Here is a 26,586-nt window from a genome sequence, read left to right as displayed (position 1 = left end):
CAATTCAATAAGTTTAAGATCAATACTCTCAATAAAGGAATGGAGGAAACTGATAGTGATGATCAAAATATAGAAGAAATTTATAAACTAGAAAAATTTAAATTTGCGGATAAACCAACCCAAAGGATGTATTATTATAATAGACCAACTCCCCAGGATGTCCTTATTGAAGAACAGGAGTATACGATAAATAATTCTTATAATGGAAAAAATATTTATGAATGGAATATTGATGGTTATAACGATAGGCACATTCAAAATATTATCCATAGAATGCTCATGTATAGTACTGTGGCAAAAAATCTTGGTAATACTGATAGCCAAATTGCAAAAATGATAACAGCAGGCTTCACAGGTCAGTTAAAAGGTTGGTGGGATAATTATCTCACCGCAGAAAATAGAAATATTATTCTTACCTCGGTAAAAACAGAAGACAATAATATTACAGAAAATTATGTTTATACTCTTGTCATAAATACATTTATTAATGTTATACACAATACGTCCATCCCATCAAATTGCCCTTTTATTGGACCAAATGAAAGCCCAAAAGCATACAAAATTATGTTACGCCTTATGTTTATTACTATATCTTAAAGCCCATCCAAAAAAGCCCACTGATTTCTTGAGGAAAGGGAAAACTAAGTTCAGAACAATAAAAAGAAATCATCTTATTTACAGAAAGAAATTGTTTCTCGAATCTCATCAACGTTTCAGAAACCGCTACATAAATTACAATGATGAATGTAAGTTTACACTGATCTGCATTTTTATGTTCGTGTTTTGCATAAGACTGATGCTATTATTGTTCTTGTTCTTTCAATTCTCTGTTTTTTATTTTTATTTTTTCTATTTTCTCATTTTTCTTGGGTAAAATGCTTGCAGTTGGCCGATTCAGCTCCAGCTACGAACAAATTGCTCGGTTCGCAAGCCGATTCTCAAAGAACTCTGTATGATTATTTACTTGCGAAGATCTGATATTTTTTTTTATCTTAGGAAATGGGGTTTTAGCTCTCCCGGTTTTGATTTTTGCAGTATCCTCGATATGATAACATGTGGAACGAACCATTTTTTTTCTTCAATTTCTTGTGTAATTTGTAGGATTAGCATTATTTGAGTGTTACGATCCTTCTTCGTGGCTTCCCCATGGTGATCGTAACTACGCAACAATCATGCAACTCACCGCACAAATCGATCAATCGAGCTAGCTAATCGATCGAGCTAAGATGAATTGATAGGAATTGATAGGAACTATATAGAATGATGAATAAGATCTCACGATTACAAATCTAAAGCAAGAGATAGATGCACTAGATCCACGATCTATGCATGAGAAACAACAACAAAACAATAGCAACGACAAAACATGAAATGAGCTAAGACTTCCTTTTATACTCTCTGCTTCACGCGTCTTGCATTGCTTCGCCACGTCAACTCCACATGCCTCGCTCTCATTGGTCAGCAACACGTCATTGCCTCGCTCTCATTGGCCATCGCCTCTTTAATAATGCCACGTCACAACTAACTCACACATAAATGCGTGCGTACGTTGCATGCATGTGTTGCTCACTTTATTATAATCATGCATGCAACAATACCCCCCTCTTAGGGTTCCTTGTCCACAAGGAACCACGGAAATCTTGCCTTAATCACGTCGGCAACTTCCATGAAGCATCAGCCGACGACTTTCCTTCTACAATTTGTGATCGTAACAATCCCTCCCCTTTAAGATTCATCGTCCACGATGAAGCCCGAAAACAACTTTGATTTCCTCGTTGAACTCCCACGTGGTACCAGCTAATGAACTATGTACCCAATGAACAACCCGTTGAGCCACAAGCTGATCTTGCATCCAAGCTGGTGCATACTCCAATTGAAGATTAAGATTGGGTTCACGATCTCGGAGAAGAATGTCTACTGCCTCCACATTTGATTTCCCTTGAAAACACAGCACATATGCACTGGGGTAATCTTTCTTTAATCTCATCTTCACCCAAGGCATAGGAAACCAAATGAGCAGCCACTCCAATGAAAGATAATGATTTTGCACAACTGACCACTTCCTCAAGCCTTTCGAACTGCCATCCATAACCAATTTCATTGGATCACACATAGAAAGGATGATTGCAACTTGGCCATGACCACCAAGACACTTCGAAAAATAACTCAAGGCCCTCGATGTCTCAAAACATAGAAACTTACTCAACATGACAGCCTCAATGCATGATTCACCCATATCTGGCTCTTGTTCACAGTGATAGTAATCCTTGTCAATATACCTCCTAAGCTTCATTTTCACCGTAGGCCTCGGAAACCAATTGAGCACCCACGATAGTGACGAGCTATAATATGTCGAGATAGGTAAAACCATAGTCAACTCATTCATTGACGCATTTTGTCGAGCATATGATATGCATTCTGTTCCTTTGAGTGTATCCTGCTCTAATTCCCTCCCTTTCTTCACCTCGGTTGATTTCCCCATAGGAATGAAGCTCTCCATCTCCCGTGTATTAATTTCCATCGACACTCTTGCACCATCCTCCACTCCGATCTCCAATTTTGTATCCATTTCTTCAAATCTCCCACTGTTGTGTTGCTCTATTAGATCCTCATCAGCAATTACTCGATCAACATCGATTGATTTCTGAAAATCCAGATTGTCGAATGATTTAGGAAGCTCCAATTGTAATTTGCAGCTGCCGGAACTCACATCCGTTGTCTCCATCGTCGAGCACATGTCTTGAAGTGACCTCCGTATCTTATCTAAGTCAGCATCTAGTTCTCGCTTGAATTTGCAGAATGAGGCTTCCATCCTGTCCTTAATCCTCTCCCATACACTCTCCCATTCCAACTCTATCTCCTCCTCCTCCGTCAATCGCGTCGCCGACGTCATTTTCCGAGGAACGTTGGCTCTAGATACCATTTGTTACGATCCTTCTTCGTGGCTTCCCCATGGTGATCGTAACTACGCAACAATCATGCAACTCACCGCACAAATCGATCAATCGAGCTAGCTAATCGATCGAGCTAAGATGAATTGATAGGAATTGATAGGAACTATATAGAATGATGAATAAGATCTCACGATTACAAATCTAAAGCAAGAGATAGATGCACTAGATCCACGATCTATGCATGAGAAACAACAACAAAACAATAGCAACGACAAAACATGAAATGAGCTAAGACTTCCTTTTATACTCTCTGCTTCACGCGTCTTGCATTGCTTCGCCACGTCAACTCCACATGCCTCGCTCTCATTGGTCAGCAACACGTCATTGCCTCGCTCTCATTGGCCATCGCCTCTTTAATAATGCCACGTCACAACTAACTCACACATAAATGCGTGCGTACGTTGCATGCATGTGTTGCTCACTTTATTATAATCATGCATGCAACATTGAGCAATTATTGAAGGACTGGATGTAATGTAGAATGTAGTGATGGACTTTTTTTTTGGTGTAGGTATCCATATGTTACAGGGACCTCTGTGATTGGGATTAAGTACAAAGATGGACTTCTCTTTGCTGCTGATATGGGAGGTTGGTTCGGAAATATGCACCGATGCTTTTACTTGTGGAATTTAAGTTTTCTAGAATGTATATTTTCTTGATATATGATATGGGAGGTTGGTTCTCAAGAAAGTGATCGAAACTGTTATGTATAACAAACAAAAACATTAGAGGATTTCCCTACTTCATCTCGTTCCTCATTGTTTTAGTGATGCTAGCTGTTGAAAAAGTATGATTTGGTTGTGATTCTATGGTTATTTTGGCTGACTAGTGTAAGGTAGATGTTTTGGCTGCTTCTTAGCATACGTTCCCTACTTGATCTCGTTCCTCATTGTTGTAGTGATGCTAGCTGTTGAAAAAGTATGATTTGGTTGTGATTCTATGGTTGATTTTGTTAGTTTGGCTGACTAGTGTAAGGTAGATTCTTTGGCTGCTTCTTAGCATACCATAATTGTTCCTAGTGCTCTTTTATAATAGGTTCGTATGGATCTACCCTTCGTTACAAGTCTGTGGAGAGACTAAAGTCAGTGGGGAAACATTCGGTTATTGGTGCTAGTGGCGAAATCAGTGATTTTCAGGAGATCATGCGCTATCTTGATGAGCTTATGTAAGGGCATCTCTGGGATTGGGAATACTATTGAACTGCTCATTTTACTTTATGTTAACTGGATATTTAATTTTTTTGCTTGCTTTGTGAACGTAGCTTGTTTGACAACATGTGGGATGATGGAAATTCCCTGGGCCCGAAAGAGGTGCACAACTATCTGACTAGGGTGATGTATAATCGCCGAAACAAGTTCAATCCACTGTGGAATTCACTTGTACTTGGTGGTATAAAAAATGGAAAGAAGTATCTTGGAACAGTACGTATTATTTTTAAGTTATCTATCTCATGTTACTGGACTTTAGTCCTAGCTAGGGGCTTTTATTTTCCAGTTTTATAATTTCAGGTTAGCATGATTGGCGTACATTATGAGGACGACCATGTTGCAACTGGATTTGGGAACCATCTAGCCAGGCCAATTCTCCGTGATGAATGGCATGAGAATTTGACTTATGAAGAAGGTGTGAAACTACTGGAGAAATGCATGCGCGTGCTTCTTTACCGTGATAGGTCAGCTGTCAACAAACTTCAGGTATGCTTCATATTTCATGAAATCTAATTTGGTTATTCTATATATGTATTTGATTAGGATCTTGTTGTTTATAAATTAATTTAATGACAATGTTTCTCTGAAGAAGAAAGCTCTAGTTAGGGAGTAGTTTTCTAGATCCCAAATAGCTCTCTTTGTTTCATGGACAATCATGTCTCCAGTATAATCCTTTTGTTTAGTAGTTTTCTAGATCCCAAATGGCTCTCTTTGTTTCATGGACAATCATGTCTCCAGTATATTCCTTTTGTTTAGAAAATCCGTTGTATAATACTGGTACTTGTTGACCTCTTCCCTCGGCTGGCTATTATGTTCTGAGTGTTGGGAAGAAATGTATGCATATGTTGGTTGGTTCAACCATGTGCAAATATATGTAATCTTTTTGGTGTAATGGTGAATGGTGTGTATCATACTATATTTTGGGTTTTGTTTTAACCAGTGGTAATCCATCTATATATTTGACTAGACAAAAATTCAACTCAGAGGTTAGAATATCAATAGCCTAATAACACCAGTGATTTAACTACCAATAAGAAAATTGTAAGAGCTTGTTTAGATAGGGCTTTTAAAAAACATTACAGAAAAATGCTCTCAAACATCATACTTATAGATGTGACTTGGCAAAAAAAAAATGGTTCCTACATTCTTACTATTAGTATTGTTTCCTATTCAGAAATTGCCTGGACTTTGTTCCTAATAATGGATCTTGGTTACAGATTGCGAAGATCACAGAGGAGGGCTTCACGGTTTCGGAGCCATACTCATTGAAGACCTTCTGGGATTTCAATGCTTTCAAAAATCCCACCCTGGGCGCCGAGGGTTCTTGGTAGTTGTATCCCTTCTCGTGAACATTATGTGAAAGACTTGCTGCAGGTTTCGCTTGTATTCGTCGGTATCTTTACATATAACCTGTGTTGAACCTTTTCTGTTATGTTGACGTACATTAAATTAGCAGCGAATTTGGTAAATTTGTTAAACCATGATTGAGAAAATTGAGTTGTGTGCTCCTACCTACTATTTCAAACATTAATCGCTTAATCAGACTACTCATGTGATGCGATGAGACACACAATGGTGGTGTAGTGGGAAGAAAACAGTAGTCTGTTTCAACTCTTGATTGGCTTGAACATAGAAGAAAACAATGTGAAACCCATTGTGGGAGTCTGTTATAACTAACACATATACCTAGTGTTGGTGATACATTAACGTTCAAACTTGCATCATTTTCACCATATGACACACAGTAGATCCCCAAACTTGGTGGTGGAAATTTGTGAAGAAGAGTTGACCTGGTTGGATCTTTTGAGAAATTTTACCGGAGTGGGCCCCGGAGGTGACCTAGGTGGTGGAGGTGACTCTAGTGATGGCCGGGAAAGACTAATACTCCCATGTCTACTACCCTTTAGAGCATCAGCAGTGGCAGACGTTAACACGGAATTCCCACTAGCGTGCGAGAATTCCGTGGCGGACGTCCGCCATTGTGTGTGGCATACACGGATACGGAATTCTGTCGAGGAATTCGCAGTTCCGTGCCGTTCCGCGTAATTCCGTGCGGAATTCTGTGCGGACGTCCACCATTGCGTTGACTCGCACGGACGTCCGCGCAGAATTCCCATATATTGCATGAAATGGTTTTTTTTTCGGTTCCTATATATACATCCCGTTGAACTTCATTTCCCTCGCCTCGAGCGAGTCACCGGCGCCGCATTTTCCCATCGGCGGGAGTACGTTGATGTCCACTGCGATGTCTCAAATGTCGGGGATGATGCCCCAATCTTAAATGCCACCGGGTATGATGCCCCAGTACTACAACATGTACCCGCAGTGGTATGAGATGATGCCCCAGATGCCCGGGGCGAGTACCGGAATGATGCCCCAGATGCCGGGGATGATGATGCCCGGGATGATGCAGGGATCGCCAGTCGCTGCGGGAGGAGTAGGCAAGGGCCCCCCAATCGCCGGTGGACAACGTCTATCGGCCCTATATGGACCTTCTGTCGACGGACAACCCGACGAGTTCTTCTCTCGAGACTCAGTTCACTAGCAATGACACGTTCTCGCTCGGGGAGTTGGGGCTTTCTCCGATCCCGGATTCTCCCACCGACGCATCACCGGCGACAGTGAGGAGGGGGAGGACCGGGCGAGGGAGGGGCAGGGGACGGGGCGTCCCGGTGTACGGTGGTGAGGTGGGGGGCGCTGAGGTGGGGGAGGGATCCAGCGAGAACAGGAGGACCGTCTGGATCATGGACGAGTGCGTCGCGCTGGCGAAGGCGTGGATCAGTGTAGTGGAGGATCCATACGTCGGGGCGAACCAGCACATCGACCGGATGTAGTGGTCCATTAGCCAAAGTTACCTCCAGTTCAAACCGCCAGGGGGGAAGCCTCACAACGAAGAGCAATGCAGGAAACAGTGAGATCGGTTGAAGAGGCAGCTCAGCCGATTTGCCGGCATTTACACAAACAACCTCCGCTCGGCAACCAGCGGCATGTGTGCCGATGATGTGAAGCTGTTGGCTCATCAGCAATTCCCCGACGCTGACAAGGGCTTCGGGGAATTCAAGTATTGGCCGGTGTATCTTGTGGTGCAGTCTTCGCCCAAGTTCACTGTGGGTGTTGGATCTGGCTGGCCGAAGCGGACGAAAATCAGCGCCTCCGGAGAGTACAGTAGCAGTGCTGGTTTCGCGGAACTCCCCTCTCCCGATTCAGAGTTCCCCACACCCACATCGTCGGCCTGCCGCCGTCGCCAGGTTGAGCAAAAGTATGCGGCGCGGATGTCGAGGGGAAGCACCAGCGGATCTGCCGAGGCCCAATCGGCAGCACCCCCCCAAAACGATCCCGAGAACCCTTCATTCGCCTGCATCGCGGCACATGAAACCTTGTTACGTGCGATGGTTGAATGGCGCCAAGCGACCGACCCCCATTACAAGTGGAAGCTTAAACCCCTCCTCAACAGTATGCGGCGCGATTTGGGGTTGACGAGATGTCGGATAGCGACGGCGAGGGGGGCGGCGGCGGGGGACTGGTGGCGGGGACGACGAGGGGACTGGCGACGGGGAATCCGAGGAGTGAGAAGCTGGTTTTTATTTTAATAATAATGTACTTTTTTTTAGTAATTATGTATTTTTTTTAATGAAGTATGTTTTTTTAATAAAGTTGTTGCATTTTCTCCGTATTCGCGTCGAAATTTTAATTCCATAAATTGTTTAATTCCGGAAATTGTTTAATTTGTGAATTTGTGATTTTTTTTTATTGTGGAAAGTCCGTCGGGAATTCTGCGGGGAATTCCGCCACTGTGCAGTGGGAAGTCCGTATGACGTGGCAGGAGGTGTTTTTGGGAATTCCGCGCCACTGCTGATGCTCTTAGGAAGATACTTTCCTCTAATGGCACTTTTCCCATTCTTCGTCAACATCGTCTGCAAATTCTATACAAACTCGAATTCACTAGCTAGCTTCATCATGCATAAACATCCATATCCACATTCATATAGGTATAATTCTGACCCCATCGAAATTATAAAGAACTTTAGGGAATAGCTTTACAACTTCAAATAATACTAAGAAATCAAAAAATGGGACGGAGGGAGTAAATAGAGTAGAACGTTGGGTCGAAGAAATGACGGCGAGGATTGATACAAGTGCAATTACTCTCGACAAAGACAACATTGTACTTATCAGTCAATGAAATGCTTGCGATGATATAAAGTTATTTGACAATCGTCGACTTCACTTGAGATTTATATATATATAACCAAGACTTGGGAAAAATAAACAAACACAACATTTAGATGTAATACCAAAAATAATGTGTTAAAAACAACTTTACACTGAACTCAACGTCCTATAATGATTTTTGAACTTTTCATATATAGAAAAAAATCACGATCAATTCTTTTTTCGAATCTTGCTGCAACTGCATGAGCCCTTCCCGCGTGCCATAAATGACCCACAAAAAGGAAGAATCCTAGAACAAAATGAAAGTTAACTAACCAACTTTAAGTACAATATTACTAGAAAATATAGAAAAGGACTCCTAAATTGAAAAGAAAATAAAGGAGCAATAAACCCTTTACTTGTTCTATCAAAAGAGGGTTTATTTTTGGAACAATAAGAATAGGGTTATCTAAATTCAGGTTTGCATAAGGCTTTTAAATTCGTCAACAAACTATCAAACTATTGATTTGTTTGGAATTTGTAACAAAGATAATTTTTTGTTTTTTATTTTGCAACTAATCAAGATTTTGACACTAAAGCAGTTTAATTATTTACTTACGTGACATTATCAAACGTCAACCAAAATAATATTATATTTTAGGCAACGACACAACATCGTATTATACTAGATTAAATAATTTCAATTATTGAATTATGATTTATGTTAATTTATAGGTATATTTTAAAGTAGGTATACAAAATCACAATTTGATTGAAGTTTAAGAATTCACAGACAAATATTCTAAAAGATCGAGAAAATATTCAATGGTGATGGTATACCAAGGTGACAATAAAATTTAGTACTCCCTCCGTCCCTGAAAAGCATGAACTATTTCCTTTTTAGTTTATCCCTGAAAAGTATGAACTATTTCCTTTTTAGTTTATCACTGAAGAGTATTACATTCTAATTTTGGAAACTTTTTTCTCTAATTATGTGGGACTCATTCTCCACTAACAATATTTTTAAAAAAATTTTATATCTCTCTCTTACTTTACTAATTATGCATTAAAATACGTGACAAACGAAATGTTCATAGTTTTCAAGGACGAAGGAATATGTCCTATCAATACATTTTTTGACATGTGGAAATACGTAAAATTCTAATTACAACTAGACACAAATTATGATATGAATAATTATGCTTGATCCATTGTTACATTTTTTTATTAGTAAATAAACATATATTTAAAGAACGCGTTACAGTAGACTCGAACACGACACATTTAACTTCAGACTTTACTATTACCAGTAGACCAGTTCACACACATTATAATAGACTTTATCATTACCACTACACCAGTTCACACAGATGAAAACTACCGTTATATAAAACAAATTACACCAATGAAAACTCAAATTTGAAATATTCTTCCATCTGACCAAAGAGTACGTAGTCCAATAGTCAAACACTATGTTGCAGTTTTACACAGGTGTGGTCAACTGGTGTATGCATCACACATCGTTAACTTTACGCATGGCAAGTTCTCTTGAATCGAAATCCATAACAATGTTGTAATCCTTAATCATTAAATTATTAATGTTTATTATAAAATTAATTAGAAATAAATTAAAGGTTATAAATGAGAGTTTAGTAGTTCACAGTTATAATATATTTGTAATTCTCAACACTTAACTAATCATGATTTGAAATGATTTATGAATATGATTAGTTGTCTATCTGTTGAACCCTTTCGAATAAGACATCAGCAATATTGAATTGATTTTTTCAAGTCCAATTTGCAAAACCAAATTGTTGACCCATGTTTCATTCGAAAAGAAAATCAATTTGTTGGTTGTGTTTTTATAAGTAATCATTTATAAATGCCATTATATACTAGATTAGAATAGTGAATCCATACTAAACCATTTGAGTTAAACAAAACTTTAGTTCACACCAAACCCTTACATTATAGTTGATATTCTAAGTATAATTTATATATAATGTGCACACGCACACAAATATCTAGTCCCTCCGACCCCAATTAAAAGTCTAATATTTGATCGGTGGGTTTAAATAATTGTTTGACTTTGTGAAAAGAAAATTGTTAGAAAAATTGTTGAAAAAAATTAGTGGATGCAAGTTCTACTTTTATATATTAGTTTTGTAATAATATTTTGTGTGAATTAGTTAGTGGAACGTATGGTTTACTTACTAAACGTTATAAAAGTGGAATGAAACATTTATTGAGGTTCATCCAAATAAGAAAATATGAAACATTTAATAGGGACCGAAGGAAGTACATATTTCAGTCATCGATTTTATTTTTCTACTGGAACCATCATTGGATCAAAGACTAACTGATATATACATGAAGCTAAGGAGGCGGACACAAAAAATATATAACTCCCCCCATTAATTCCATCATGGTATAAAAACATATAAACAATGACTGAATTGATAAGTAATACTCCCTTCGTCCCTGAAAAATATGAACATTTGGTTTGACACGGGTTAGTGGAGAGTTGACTCCACATCTTTTGTAGAGTAATGTAATACTATGATTAGTTGTAAATAAAATGATGTGTAGGGGTAATGTGTTGTTTAACTATTTCAAAATTAGAAAGTTCATTCTTTTTAGAGATGAATTAATAAGAAAATACTCTTTCCTTCTCCAAAAAATAGACAAACTTATATATGACACATGTTCTAATGAGCAATTGGTAAAGTAAGAGAGAGATGGAAAAAAGTAAGATAGAGAGAGGGAAAATGTAGTTGAAGTAGAGATAGTGGATTGTAGAGTAAACTTCAATGTTTTAAAAACCGGACCGGCAAGCGAACCGGCGACGTTACTGGTTCACGGTTCAACCGGTCCAACCGGTTGAACCACCGGTCTAACCGCTTTACTGTTGCAAATATATATAAAAATATATTAAATTTAGTAAATGATTTACAATTAATAATATATCACAAAACATTAAACCTTATAGATAATTAGTGATGTATAAATATAAATAATATTAAAATTTAGTAAATATATTCAGATATATATATTTAATATTAGTTAGTCTAGATAAAAAATTTAATATTTCATGTATTAAAATAGATAATGTTTATATTAATTTAAGAAAATTTATTTCGTAAAATAATATATAATTAAATACGAATTAAGTACTTATTAATTAGTTTAGATAAGATTATTCATTAATGTCAATAGCTAGGGTATATAAATTAAGTATGTAATATAAAAAATTTATTTATAGTAAATAATGAATCTTATATGGTACTAATAATAATATAGGTGGTAAGTAGAGCATCATTAAAATGCAAAGGATGATAATTATATATATTATAATTAACAATTATATTAAAGAATAATAAAATTAAAATGAATTATTAGTTTTTGTAGATAAAATTAATGGTTAATGTATAAAAATATTTAATGTTCAAATTGTTCAATGAGTCCTTGTGGTGGAGTGGTAGAGGTCTTCTTAACTAGAAGAGAGGTCATGAGTTCAACCTCTACCAACAACAAATTTTAAAAAAATTTGAGAAAAAAAATAGAAAACCGATTTCCGGTTCACGGTCCAACCGGTCCGACCGGCCGGTTCCACCGGTTCACAGCGGTTCAATGCGGTGGTGGTTTAAAGGGGTGAACCGGACCGGACTACCTACCGGTTCGCGGTCCGACCGATCGAACCGGCCGGCCCAGTCCGGTTTTTAAAACATTGGTAAACTTCCATATTTAGACTTGGTCAAATTTTGGGGACGGCCCAAAATGGTAAAACTAGTCTAGTTTTTAGGACGGAGGGAGCCGTTCATACATTTCAGGGATGAAGGGAGTAAGAGAAATCTTATTTTCTTGAAAATATAAATAATCATATTAATAAAAAAATGCATTCAAAATAAAGACATCCACTATTTATAAGATCCTAAAAACCCTAGGGACCCGATAAGAAATAAAGCAAAAATTAGAAAATTTAAAATAAGTCCAGCAAAATAGTAAATTGGTTGTTTCACACCCTATACGACGCCATTCCGATTCGAGTTCACAAAAAATAAGTATGATTCAAAAGTATCGCGAATTTCAAGTCATTCCGACAAAAAAAAAATTCGGCTTGTTTTTAGCCTCTACCGCTATTATAACCGCGTCACATCATAAGTGATTTGTATTCATTTTTGGGACGTCTCACTAGACCGGGACAATTCCTGTATGCTTTCCATTACCTTTATTATCTTTTCAATGCTGAACTGGCAAAACAATTCGATTGTTTACCACATAATTTGATGATCTATCATAATAGCAATACAAAGATAAAAAGATGCTCAAACTACACACACATGTAAAATTCTAACTTGTAGTCTTGTAGATGCTCAAACTACACACACATGTAAAAATCTAACTTGAGAAACAGCAATACAAAGATAAAAAGATAGTCAAGGCGTAATCCTGTGAGGCCCCTACAGCAAAAGCCTTTCACACTAAATACACTAATATTTTTCAGAAAATGTAGATTTCAGCGGCATTTGTATGTATGAACTGAATTCTCTCGGTCCAGGGTTTGCTTGCGGTGGCGGCAGCGCGTCTTTGCCAAGATTACTCGATTTTGAGCGAGCGTGGCATGGAAATGGAATTGCAATTGCTATGCAATTTAAATAAATTTTCTCCTTTGATACTCTGAATATCATCATCATCATCTGCAAAATCACAATTTGATATTAATTTGTTAGGATACAGGAAGGACTTGGAAAGAGGTCGAAAACACGAATAGAATGCGGATCAAGTTATATGGAATGATAACCGAACCGATTGGATCAGTTAGCAAATGTCGTTGCCACTTAATCAATGCAATCTAGCTCTCGCCCTTTCCGCCTTGCCAAAGTAATTTATAACTCCCAATTAAGCGACAAGTTCGGGGTCGATCCCACAGAGAAGTTGGTGTGTCGAGTGTGTGAGTAGTGAACAGGGGGTTGGCTGTTGCCACGCTTTAACTTGGGAGTTTTTAACTACTGGTTTTAATCTAGACAGAATTAAACTAGCTAGCTTGATCAATGGAAATTTAACTACTGGATCAAGTGAATTGCAGGTAATAACAGAAAAGTAAATGCGCGGATTAAAAGCGAAAATAACTTTGATTAAACTAAAAGTTGGGTACAACGTGAAATTTAAACTAAGCTAACACTTTCGAATCAAAGAAAGCAGTAAAAACTGAGAAAAATCTCAGCGGGAAACTTAAGATAACGCTAACAGAAATGAGTATTCTGCAGCGCTCCCTTTCGGTCGTCCTTTAAACTAAGCTATCTAACTAAGCTAGAGAACTGAACTAAACTAAGCTAGAGAGCTGAACTACGCTAAATAACTAAGCTAAGCTAAACTAGACGAAAAGTAGAGTCTCGGATGCCTTCTTGTGGTGGCACACATTGATTGCTACGTGCTGTTCTTCTAGAATGACGACGCTTTTTGGTAACAGATTCGTGACTCAGCTCCGTCCTTGCGTCTCATATTCCAGCACGTGTCCCCTTCTAGAACGTCGTCCTTGATAACAGAATGGTGCGCTATATCCAGCTCATTTCCTCACGTGTTCTTCTTCTAGAAGCCAGCGGTCCCCACCTAACTACTTGATCGCTCCCCCTTGATCAACTCCCCCGATTCTTGACCTTTTATCGCCTTTTGTACTTACTTGATCAGTTCGGCCTTGCTGCCTTGGTTAAGTGGTATTTCTGCACATTTAACACTTGTTTTGCGCGATAAACCGATCAAGTAGCATGTATTTCACCCTTAAACCGATGCATGAAATGAGCCTTATCACATACCAGGTTTAAAATTCACTGTCGTGCGTGTGTGTGTGAGAGAGAAAGGGAAGATATTCCCTCCGTCCACAAAAAATAGTCCATGTAGGTGGCGTTCGGTTGCCATGTCTAATATCATGAGACTATCCATCTAGGATTAAGTTGTGAGATTATTTTAGTTGGAGGGGGGAGGCTATGACTAATTATCATGAGACTATCCATCTAGGATTAAGTTGAAGGGTTCAATCTTATGAACCAAACATGATACATATTTAATCATGAGATTTAATCTTGCCAACCGAACACCCCCTTAGTGGACGACACGAGTTTTAATTTGAAATTTGGTAAAGTAAGAGAAGAGGAGAGAAAAAGTAGATAAAATAATAGGGATATGGAGAAAAAGTAAGTAAAGTAAGAGAGATATGGAGAAAAAATAGTTAAAGTATGTGAAAGATGAGAAAAATTGGGTAAAGTATGAGAGAGAGACTTTCCATTTATATAAATGAGATGAAGTAATACTCCATTCGTCCAACAAAAATATGCATTTTCCATTTTTTTTAAATCAAAGACCCCAACCCGTGAATAAAATCATAATATAACGTTCCAAAACATGATCCCAGCCCAAAAGTGATTAGGATCCAAAACAAGAACATGAAGAGATAAAATGAAGGCCCCACAATTCGGGTACCTCCCAGCTATCTGTTGGTTTCTAGGATTACATGAGATACAACCGGGCGTAATACAACCCAAAATAAGGAATACAAGAGGGAAAACTGAACTGAAATGAAATTACAATTGAGAAATCGAAACAGTAACCGTGAACAGTTGTTTACCCGAGTCGAGGAGGCCTCTTTCCGTAAGACGAGATACGCCCCGGTAGTGCTCTCGGTTTGGCGTGTCATCCCTAAAGATAAAAAGGCTACGTCTCTGGTGAAGCAGCACCGCAATCAAAAGAGCTCCGGCTAACTGGATGGAGGAGAGGGCAAAGCTTTCGACAGAAAAACAATGCATAGAGAGGGAGAGAGCTTATGATGCAAATGCTTGTGAATGTTGTATCTAATGCAGTGGAATGGCTAGCCTATTTATAGGCCAAGCCACCATGCAGGGTCAACCAAGCCTTGAAGGCTCATCATTGCTCATTTGTAACCGTCGGCGGTTACAAGCTTGTGGCAGCAGTGTGCCTTTCGCGTGTGGATTTCTCACGTGGCAGCCGTGGAGGCTTTGACTGTGCCACTTGGATTGCTGAGTCAGCGGTGGTCTAAAAAGATTACTACGGGTCCAAGCCCAAAGACCAATTGCCAAGATCCAAGTCCAAGTCCAAGATCAAGATCGAGAACGAGATCGAGACCGAGCCCGGGCCCGCGGCCCGCGCCAGCGACCACGACCACGGGCTCGGGCGGGCAGCGGCGGCGCGCGCGTGTGGGCTCTTTCATCCATCTTGGTCCACTATAATTATTAAGTAACATAAAGTCACTTAATTTAAGCACATTAAAAGATGTGTCACTTCTCCTATGTGGGATAATTAACACTAGTTAATTATTCTCTACGCTCAAACTCCAAGCTTTAATTAAATGTTAATTATGCCCAACTTTAATCCACTATTTCTCACTCACCGGAAATCGGATTTGAGAATGTGAATATACTACATTTATCTACGTAAAATGTAGATCGACACTATATCATTTAATTTCACAAAATTAGGTGTCTCGTCATTTTTATTATTTGGTCAAAATCCATTGACCAGACATATATTATTCCATGATTTCTACAATCCCCCACATGAGTGGAAATAACCAAATGCATATGCATGCAGACACAAGCTCAACCCTCGAGAGGTATAAAAGCATAAGGATAGGTAGTTGTTGGCTTTGAACCCTCCATAGTCGACACCATCGGATACACAGGCGGCTTAGTAGCGCAATGCTTTGAACTAATCCCCCACGGCGTGCACCGAGACAATGGTGTTAAGGCTTAAACACCTCAACCTCATCCGTTCTCACGTTTTGTGTCCTTTGCGGCCTTGGACACCATTATTGGTTCATAAGTGTGTTATTTGAAGCGGCCTCACTTCATACTTATATAGGTGATTCCTAATCGAGTATCTTGCCCTACTCAGTCTCCTTGAGAACTCAATCTCCTCGAGATCCTTTAGGAATCATTAAAAGTCATAGACTTAGCCTCACCACTAGGCAAGCTTTCCAACACTCTATTGCTCTCTAGGGAATAGATATAGTTGAGTGTTTCTCATGAACTCTCATAGCTTAGTTGTCCATTTGAACCAAGTTCTTGGGATCTCCAGTCATCATGGTTGGGTTACCACTATGATAATTCTTTAGTTTGTGGATTTCAAACTCATTCCCTCTAGCAACTTATTCATTAGATCATGGTTTAACCCTTTGATTAGCGGATCCGCTAGATTATCTATTAACTTAACATAGTCAATTGTAATCACTCCTGTTGTGATCAAATCTCTCACGGTGTTATGTCGTCGACGTATATGTCAAGACTTGTCATTATAGAAGCCATTGTTTGCCCTTCCAATAGCCGCTTGGCTATCGTAGTGGATCAGCACTGGTGGCACTGGTTTAGACCAACATGTAGTATCTTCAAGGAAGTTCTTAGGCCACTCGGCTTCCTCACCAGCTTTATCTAAGGCAATGAACTCCGATTCCATTGTTGATCGGGCTATGCATGTCTGTTTTGTGGATTTCCACGATACAGCACCACCCTCAATAGTAAAGACGTATCCACTTGTTGAAAGTAGGTCTCTATTGTCGGATATCCAATTTGCATCACAGTACCCTTCAAGTACCGGGGGTATCTCGAAAAGTGTAGCCCATGATTTTGAGTATGTTTTAAATATCTCAAAACCCTCACAAGAGCTCTCCAATGCTCCTTGCTTGGATTGCTCATGTAACGACTCAACTTGTTCACGGCACAAGCAATGTCAGGTCAAATGCAATTAGTCAAGTACATAACGCATCCGATGACCCGTGCATACTCTTCTTGTGCAACAGGCTCGCCTTTGTTCTTGCTCAAGTGAACGTCGAGTTCAATTGGAGTCTTAACCGGCGCGCCATCTTAGGCTTTGAATTTATTTAATATCTTCTCAACATAATGTGATTGTGTTAAGATGATTCCATCAGACGTTCTTAGAATCTTCATTCCAAGAATTACATCGGCTAGACCCATGTCTTTCATGTAAAAGTTTCTCTTTAACATGGTCTTTGTATCGTTAATTACTTGAGTGTTGCTACCCAAGATTAACATATCATCAACGTATAGACATACTATAATGTGGCCGTTATTAGTGCTCTTGATGTAGACACATTTGTCGCACTCGTTGATTTTAAACCCATTTGATAACATCACATTATCAAACTTCAAGTGCCATTGCAATGACGCTTGTTTCAATCCATATAGAGACTTTACGAGCTTGCATACCTTTTTCTCTTGTCCAGGTACTACAAACCCTTCGGGTTGTTCCATATAAATTTCGTCTTCTAGTTCACCATTTAGAAACGCGGTCTTTACATCCATTTGATGAATCTCAAGATTGTACAATGTAGCAATAGCGAGAAGCACTCGGATAGATGTAATCAGTGTTACAGGTGAATAGGTATCGAAGAAGTCATGTCCTTCCTTTTGTTTAAAACCCTTTACTACTAGTCGGGCTTTATACTTATCCACTGTTCCATCGGCCTTAAATTTCCTTTTAAGTACCCATTTATAACCTAGAGGTTTTGCACCTTCTGGTAGATCCACCAACACCCAAGTGTGGTTTAGCAAAATTGAATCAATTTCGCTTTGAACAGCTTCTCTCCAATGTACCGTCTGGGCCATCGAAAGCTACTTTTATAGATGTTGGTTCTTCATCTAACATAAAAGCAATGTAGTCAGGACCAAATGTTTTTGGTGTTCTGACCCTAGTACCACATCTTCGTACTGTATCCTTTGGATCGGGCCTTGCACGCTTGCGCGATTCAGGTTCCTCATCCGCTGATTTATAACTAGTGGCTTCTTCTTCCACTGGTTTAGAACCAGTGGCTTCTTCTTCAATTCTTGTCTCAGAATTGGTTGAGACTTTTTCCTTGTCTTTGCAAGGAAATGTATTTTCAAGAAATACAACATTCCTTGACTCAATTGTTGTCCCTACATTGATAGTCGATATTTCAGACTTGTGAACAACAAATTGATATGCACTACTATTGAGTGCATATCTAATGAAGATGCAATCAACCGTTTTAAGTCTGATTGTAACTTCTTTGGGCGGAGGGACCATCACATTTGCCAAACACCCCCGCACTTTGAGGTATTTGTAGGATGGCTTCCTTCCCTTCCACAACTCAGAAGGAGTAACATATTTTCCTTTGAGAGGGATTTTATTCAAGATATAGTTGGCTGTCAATACAGCTTCCCCCACATGTTATGTGGTAATCCTGAAGTCAGAAACAATGCATTCATCATCTCTTTTAGAGTTCGATTCTTGCGTTCTGCGACACCATTAGATTGTGGTGAATATGGAGCAGTTGTTTGATGAATTATACAACTTGCGTTGCATAACTCCTCAAACGGGACTACATATTCGCCTCCTCTATCGCTTCGAATCGTTTTGATTTTGCAACCAAGTTGATTCTCAACTTCGTTCTTATAATTTTTGAACGCTTCTATTGCTTCATCTTTACTTCTTAAAAGATAAATGTAGCAATACCTTGTGCAATAATCTATGAAAGTGATAAAGTACTTTTTACCACCTCTAGTTTACACCATCTTTAAATCACATACATCCGTGTAAATTAATTCAAGGGGTTTTGTGCTTCGTTCAACCGAGTGAAACGACAACTTAGTCATTTTTGCTTCAAGACAAATTTCACATTTATCTTGGGTATCCACTTCATTAGCCTTTAGTAAATCTAAATTCACTAATCTTTTAATGGCTTTTGAATTTACATGTCTCAATCTACAATGCCACAAATTTGAACACTCAGTCAAGTAAGATGAAGTAGATGCTTTATTATTATTAGCCAACGGCTTTGCAACACTGCGAGTTGCCACACTAAGCTTGAAAAGTCCATCGGTTCCAAACTTGTACAATGCAAACCTATCAGACTCAAATACAAGTTTAAACCCATTATTAACTAGTATTGATCCTGACACTAGGTTCTTGCAGATGTCCGGGACATGCAGTACATCCTTCAAAGTGATAGTGACGCCAGACGTCATCATGAGAATCGCGTTGCCAATGCCGAGAACTTCGGACGATGCTTGATTCCCCATGTTGATCTTTCTTCCTTCAACCGCAGTGTAGGAGGCAAACTTGCTCCTATCTGAGCATACATGAGCAGTAGCGCCGGTGTCGATGTACCAGCCACCCTTGTTATCAACAAGGTTAACTTCTTCTGTGACCACAACAATGAGGTCGTTTTCATCCCAGTCTTTGAACTCCTTCTCAACGACGTGGGCCGCGCCGGCTTCTTCTTCTTACTGCGGCAGTCCTTGGCAAAGTGGCCAGTTTTTCCACACTCGAAGCATTTGCCTTCAAATTTCTTTGCAGGCTGCTTTCCCTTCCCTTTATCCTTTTGACTTGGGCGAGGGCGTTTGTTGGAGGGACCGCCTCGCTTCAACAGATTGGCTTTGGCTTCAAGTGGGCTAAAGCCCTTGGCCTTTTGGTCACTTTTGCGCACATCAGCCTCAATGCGCAATTTCACGATCAAGTCTTCAAGGGTCATCTGCTTTCGCTTGTGTTTGAGATAGCTCTTGAAGTCCTTCTAACTAGGAGGAAGCTTGTCGATGATCGTGCACCTTAAGAATTTGTCGGGCAAGGTCATCCCTTCAGCCACTAGTGCGTGGATGATCATTTGGAGCTCTTGAGCTTGCTCCATGATGGGTCGAGAACCGACCATCTTGTAGTCCATAAATTTGGATGCTACAACTTGTTCAGTACCTGCAGCATTATCTATGCTATACTTTCTTTCTAGGCTTTCCCACATCTCGTTTGATGTGGTTACAACGGAGTATACATTGCACAAACTATCATCTAAAGCACTTAGAATGAAATTTTTACAAAGATAATCTCTTTTTCTCCAAGCTTCATAGTCCACCATGACTTCGAGCCTGGTCTCTTGATCGCTTGGTGCGGGCGGCTCGTTTTCCGTGAGGAAGTTGGCGACGCCCAATGTTGTCAAGTAGAACAACATCTTTTGGTACCACCTTTTGAAGTCAGATCCTCCAAACTGTGGTGGCTTCTCGGTAGGTGGCATCATTCTTGGTGTCAAAGGTGCCGCGCTTGGTCCATGGAAGGAACCAATTCCGTTGCCCCCGAAGGAGCCAACAACGTGGTTGGGCATAGAGCCCCCACCATTCATGTTGGGCATAGAGCCCGCCATGGTCGTACCAGCCCCGAAGGGACTAGCACCCGCGTGAGACCTGAACCCCAGCATTCGTGTGAGACCCGAAAGCCCCAGCACTCGATCCATTAAAGGATCCAAAGGAACCACTAAAAGTGGAACCAACCGATCCACTCGAGGTGGATCCACCAGTGGGCCCAAGGGGGTTAACAAACTCCCAATGGGTTGTTGATGAAGATGGATAGTGCCCGGGAGTGGGCATCATCGTCGGAATCGACGAGGTGTTGACAGGTCCAGTGGTCGCCATGGTGGAGGAAATGGCGGCGGAGGAGGTGGCAGCAGCGGTGTTGGATTCAGTCGACATCTTCAGCAAATGTGTTAAATGTTTCGAAAGTGTTAAGTTCAGTTTATAGTCCAAATTCCTTCAAAGGCAAGTTATCTTGTCTTGCGATTGTTGGATTCTGGGATTACAAGAGATACAATCGGACGTAATACAACCCAAAAGAAGGAATACAAAAGGGGAAACTGAACTAAAATGAAATTACAATTGAGAAATCGAAATAGTAACCGTGAACAGTTGTTTAGCCGAGTCGAGGAGGCATCTTTCCGCAAGACGAGATACACCCCGGTAGTGCTCTCGGTTTGGCGTGTCGTCTCCAAAGATAAAACGGCTACGTCTCTGGTGAAGCAGCACCACAATCAACAGAGCTTCGGCGAACTAGATGGAGGAGAAGACAGAGCTTTCGACAGAAAAACAATGCAAAGAGAGGGAGAGAGCTTATGCGTGTGAATGTTGTGAATAATGTGTCTAATGCAATGGAATGACTAGCCTATTTATAGGCCAAGCCACCATGCAGGGTCAACCAAGCCATTAAGGCTCATCATGGCGCATTCGTAACCGTCGGCGGTTACAAGCTTGTGGAAGGAGTGTGCCTTACGCGTGTGGATTTCTCACGTGGCAGCCGTGTAGGCTTTGACTGTGCCACGCTTGACGATGTGTCAAGCCACTTGGATTGCTGACTCAGCGGTGGTCTAAAAAGATTACTACGGGTCCAGACCCGAGCCCAAAGACCACCCAATGACCAATTGCTAAGATCCAAGTCTAAGATCAAGATCGAGACCGAGCCCGGGCCCGAGGCCCACGGCCCGCGCCCTCGACCACGAGCACGAGCACGGGCTCGGGCTCGGGTGGGCGGGGGGGCGGCGGCGGCGACGCGCGCATGTGCGCGCGTGTGGGCTCTTTCACCCATCTTGGTCCACTATAATCATTAAGTAACATAAAGTCACTTAATTTAAGCACATTAAAAGATGTGTCACTTCTTTTATGTGGGATAATTAACACTAGTTAATTATTCCCTAAACTCAAACTCCAAGCTTTAATTAAAAACTAATTATGCCCAACTTTAATCCACTATCTCTCACTCACCAGAAATCGGATTTGAGAATGTGAATATATTACATTTATCTACGTAAACTGTAGATCGACGCTATATCATTTAATTTCACAAAATTAGATGTCTCGCCACTTTTATTATTTGGTCAAAATCCATTGACCGTGCATATTTTATTCCATGATTTCTACAAGTACCAGTTTATGCGCTTATATGTTTCTTTTCTTTGTCTTGTGTTCTCTGTTTGTTTCTTGGTAGTCTTTTTGTGTCTAGGTCTAGGAGTTTACGTTTTTTTAGGACGGTTAAAAGGGGAGGATGCATTTAAACTTGCCTTATGTCTTTTTCTTTTCTTTCATACTTGAGGACAAGTATGGTTTAAGTGTGAGCAGATTGATAAGGCTCGTTTCATGCATCTATTTTGGGTATAAATTATGTGTTTTCTACGGTGCTAAAACGTATTTATAAGTCCAGGTGCGTGAATAATCTGCCAGACCTAGGAACGAAGATCAATCACCACGATAGAGAAAAAGAATAGAAAATGTGAAGAAAATGAGCGAAATCCTTTGGGGCACAGACGTCAAATCGTAAATACCATTGCCCTAGGGATTGGAGCCACGCCTATAAATACGAGGAAAAATATTGAAGAAAGAGGAGGCTTTTAGTTAGAAAATTCCTTAGGTGTTCCGGCTCACTTTTCATCTTCACTCACTTAGCTCACGCATTTGGTATATAGCGTCACTGACAAAATAATAAAAGTTACGAGACATCTAATTTTGTGAAATTAAATGATATAGCGTCGATCTAAATTTTACGTAGATAAATGTAGTATAATCACATTCTCAAATCCGATTTACGGTGAGTGTAAAATAGTGAATTAAAGTTGGGCATAATTAGCTTTTAATTAAAGCTTGGAGTTTGAGCTTAGGGAATAATTAACAAGTGTTAATTATACCACATAGGATAAGTGACACATCTTTTAATGTGCTTAAATTAAGTGACTTTATGTTACTTAATAATTATAGTGGACCAAGATGGGTGAAAGAGCTCATACGCGCGCACACGCGTGCGCCGCCGCCGCCGCCCGCCCGCCCGAGCTCGAGCCCGTGGTCGTGGTCGCGGGCCGCAGGCTTGGTCTCGGTCTCGATCTCGGTCTCGTTCTCGATCTTGGACTTGGATCTTGGCAATTGGTCTTTGGGTGGTCTTTAGGCTTGGGTCTGGACCCGTAGTAATCTTTTTAGACCACCGCTGAGTCAGCAATCCAAGTGGCTTGACACATCGTCAAGCGTGGCATAGTCAAAGCCTACACGGCTGCCACGTGAGAAATACACAGGCTTCACACGCGAAAGGCACACTCCTGCCACAAGCTTGTAACCGCCGACGGTTACAAATGAGCCATGATGAGCCTTCACTATCAAGACTAAACTATGAACAAAATGAACAAGTGGAAGAGAAAAATGCAATATAACAAGAGTAACTATAGGACCAAGGTTTAATGCACAATTGGTAAAATAGGATAGAGATAGAAAAAAAAATTAAAGTATTATTAGTGGAGAATCAGTCTCACCACATTAGAGAAAAAATAATTTTGAAAATCGTAAAGTACATACTCTTATGGAGCGGACTAAAAAGGAAATAATGCATACTTTCGTGGGATGGACGGATTACTACAATGTTTATTGCATATCCAGGAATATTTCTGTTATTGCATATCCAGGAATATTTCTGGCCTGAACTTTAGCAAGAGCAAGAATTGTAACTAGTGTCACCACTTTTAGACAACATCATCCTCATCTTTCACCGTATTGGAGTTAGAGGCTATTTTTTTTTGGATGGATACATGGCTATAGAGCATTATTTATAGAGAGTGATGAGGTCACTGTAGTTGGTAGTCAATTTTGTGTGTTTTTCTTAAAAAATTATGGGCAGTTATGCATGGAGTGTTGAAATTTTAGTGAAGAATAAATAATGATTTTCTAAGATATTTAAATTCTAGTGACACTCCTTGGTTTGACCCTTTTCTAAAGTGTACCAAAGGATTGACTAATAAACGTTGACTCATTGATCAAGTCCTTCCTCAAAGAGCATCAGCAATGGCGGACGTCCACGCGAAATTCCCACCGGCATGCGGGAATTCCGTGGCGGACGTCCGCCATTGTGCGTCCCTTCCACGGATACGGAATTCCGCGAAGGAATTCGCAGTTCCGCGGCGTTCCGAAGGGAATTCCGTGCGGACGTCCGCCATTGCGTTGACGCCCGCGGAATTCTCGTTTAATGCATTAAATGTTTTTTTTTCGGTTCCTATATATACATCCCGTTGAACTTCATTTCATTCGCACCACTTGTATTAACAAGTTTCTCTCTCTCTAAATTTCTTTTATATATCCGTAATGGTCGGTAGTGGTAGTGGTATTGGTAGTGGTGGTGGTGGTGGTAGTGGTAGTGGTGGTGGTGGTGGTGGGCATTATGAACTCACACGTGTGCGGGAGGCCGCGGAGAGGGAGGAACAAGCGGCCTCTGCGCCGGCGGTGCCTCGACCCATCCATCGTCGCACTATAGTGCCCCGGGATCACCTCGCTGCCCACAGGCAGTTGTACGAAAATTACTTTTTGCCGGAGCCACGGTTTGGGGAGAACCTATTCCGGCGACGGTTTAGGATGCATCGGCCGCTCTTTATGCATATCGTGGGCACTTTGGAGCCTCGATATGGGTATTTTAGGGTGCAGGAGGATGCGGCTGGTAAACCCGGCCACACGCCGATTCAGAAGTGCACTGCCGCAATTAAGCAGTTGGCATACAGAGGTTCGGCCGACATGTTTGACGAGTACCTCCACATCGGCGAGACGACTGCGCGGGACTGCTTGAAGTATTTTTGTCAGGGCGTTAGAGAGATATTCGAGGATAGGTATCTTCGGAAGCCTACCCCCGAAGATTGTCAGGCTCTGCTGGATATGCACGGGAATCAGCACAGGTTTCCGGGGATGTTAGGCAGCATAGATTGTATGCACTGGGAATGGAAGAACTGCCCCGCTGCCTGGAAAGGGATGTACACTACTGGTTTCAAGGCCAAGAATCCCACGATGATCCTTGAAGCGGTAGCTGACTACCGGCTGTGGATTTGGCATGCCTATTTTGGAGTAGCCGGGTCGAACAATGACATTAACATCCTCCAGTCGTCGCCCCTTTTCAACGACCAGTGCTTGGGCGTTGGTCCGACCGTCAACTTCGTCACCAACGGCAACCAGCACAACATGGGCTATTATTTGGCGGATGGGATATACCCTATGTGGCCCGTCTTTGTGAAGACGATCAGGTTCCTAGCAAATGAAAAGAAGATATATTTTGCGGGTCGCCAGGAGGCAGCGCGCAAGGATTTGGAGCGGGCATTCGGGGTGCTACAGGCTCGATGGGCGGCAGTGAAGGGTCCCACACGGCTGTGGTATGTTGACAGCATCGCCGACATCATGTACGCATGTATTATCATGCACAACATGATTGTCGAATATGAAGGTCCAGCACTGACTGATTGGACCAACGATGACGCGGATGCTGCGGGTCCAAGCCACGGCGTGGCCACTGGCAATGTCCGCATGGGGATACCCCACGACGATGTCGATCGAGTCCGCGCATTCGCCGACATGGGCCAAAAACAAGCCCATGTTCGACTCCAGAACGATATTATTGAAGAAGTATGGCAGCGGAGGGGTCGTCGTTGATGTGGGGGTGTGCATTATTGAAATGTATTTTTTAATTTGGTGAAATGTACTTTTCTTTTTTTATTAATGGAATATTTTTTCCCTATTCGACTATTTAATTCCGTAAATTTCTTACTTTTAGAAATTGTTTAATTTGTGAATTTGTGATTTTTTTTATTGTGGGAATTCCTTCGGGAATTCCGCGGGGAATCCCGCCACTGTACAGTGGGAAGTCCCTATGACGTGGCACGAGGTGTTTTTGGGAATTCCGCAGGGAATTCCGTCGGGAATTCCGCACCTCTGTTGATGCTCTAAGACAACGAGTATATAGAGATTTGGACACGACACGAGTTTTAATACTCCCTCCGTCCAAGAAAAATAAGGCACTTTAATTTTCTGCACTCGTTTTGAAAAAAATGATACTCTATTCGTTGCATAGTAATATAGTCATTTTGTCATTTTGGTACGTTCCATAGTAATAAAGTCATTTCCTCTTTTTAGTAAAAGTCAACACATTTCTCCACACCTACTTTACTCTCTCTTACTTTATTCTCTCTTCATCTCTCTACCTTTTTCATTTTCCACTTTATTCTCCCTTTACTTAACTCACCTAACATAATTTTTCTTAATTTCCGTGCCGAAAATAAACACCCCCATTACTATGGAACGGAGGGAGTAATAAATAGTTAAATTGAAGAGAAAATAAAGTATGAGAAAGAATAATGTAGAGAAGTCTCTTGTCTATATTATTCTCTCTCTTACTTTTCTTTCTCTCCACTTTAACTATTTATTATCATTTTTTTAAAACGAGTGCAGAAAATGAAAGTGTTCTATTTTTCGTGGACAGAGGGAGTATAAAATTAATAAAGTAATAAAGAGTAAGAGAAAGATTGAGTAAAGTAAGACAGACGAAGAGAAAAATAGTAAATTAGTATTACTGGATTGTGGGGTCTATTTCTAAAATAGAAAGTTTTTAATTTTAGGAAACGGACTAAAAACGAAAGAATTTCTATTTTCAAGAAACGAAGGAGGTATACTATAATATATTTCAAC

The 26,586-nt window shown here is 40.5% G+C and overlaps 1 protein-coding gene across 1 annotated transcript; it reads left to right on the top strand.

The window, feature by feature from the left end:
• Positions 1-694: 694 nt before the first annotated feature.
• Positions 695-5,682, top strand: LOC121807153 (proteasome subunit beta type-4-like). The gene is made up of 7 exons (XM_042207361.1): positions 695-746; positions 886-950; positions 3,466-3,542; positions 3,990-4,119; positions 4,216-4,375; positions 4,463-4,648; positions 5,380-5,682. Exons 1-7 carry the CDS (start codon positions 738-740, stop codon positions 5,491-5,493), a joined length of 741 nt encoding a protein of 246 aa, XP_042063295.1. The 5' UTR covers positions 695-737; the 3' UTR covers positions 5,494-5,682.
• The last annotated feature ends 20,904 nt before the right edge of the window (positions 5,683-26,586 follow it).

This window comes from Salvia splendens, chromosome 6, assembly GCF_004379255.2.
Source record: "Salvia splendens isolate huo1 chromosome 6, SspV2, whole genome shotgun sequence".
NCBI classification, from domain to species: domain Eukaryota; kingdom Viridiplantae; phylum Streptophyta; class Magnoliopsida; order Lamiales; family Lamiaceae; genus Salvia; species Salvia splendens.
This window is presented reverse-complemented; position numbering and strand designations above follow the sequence as displayed.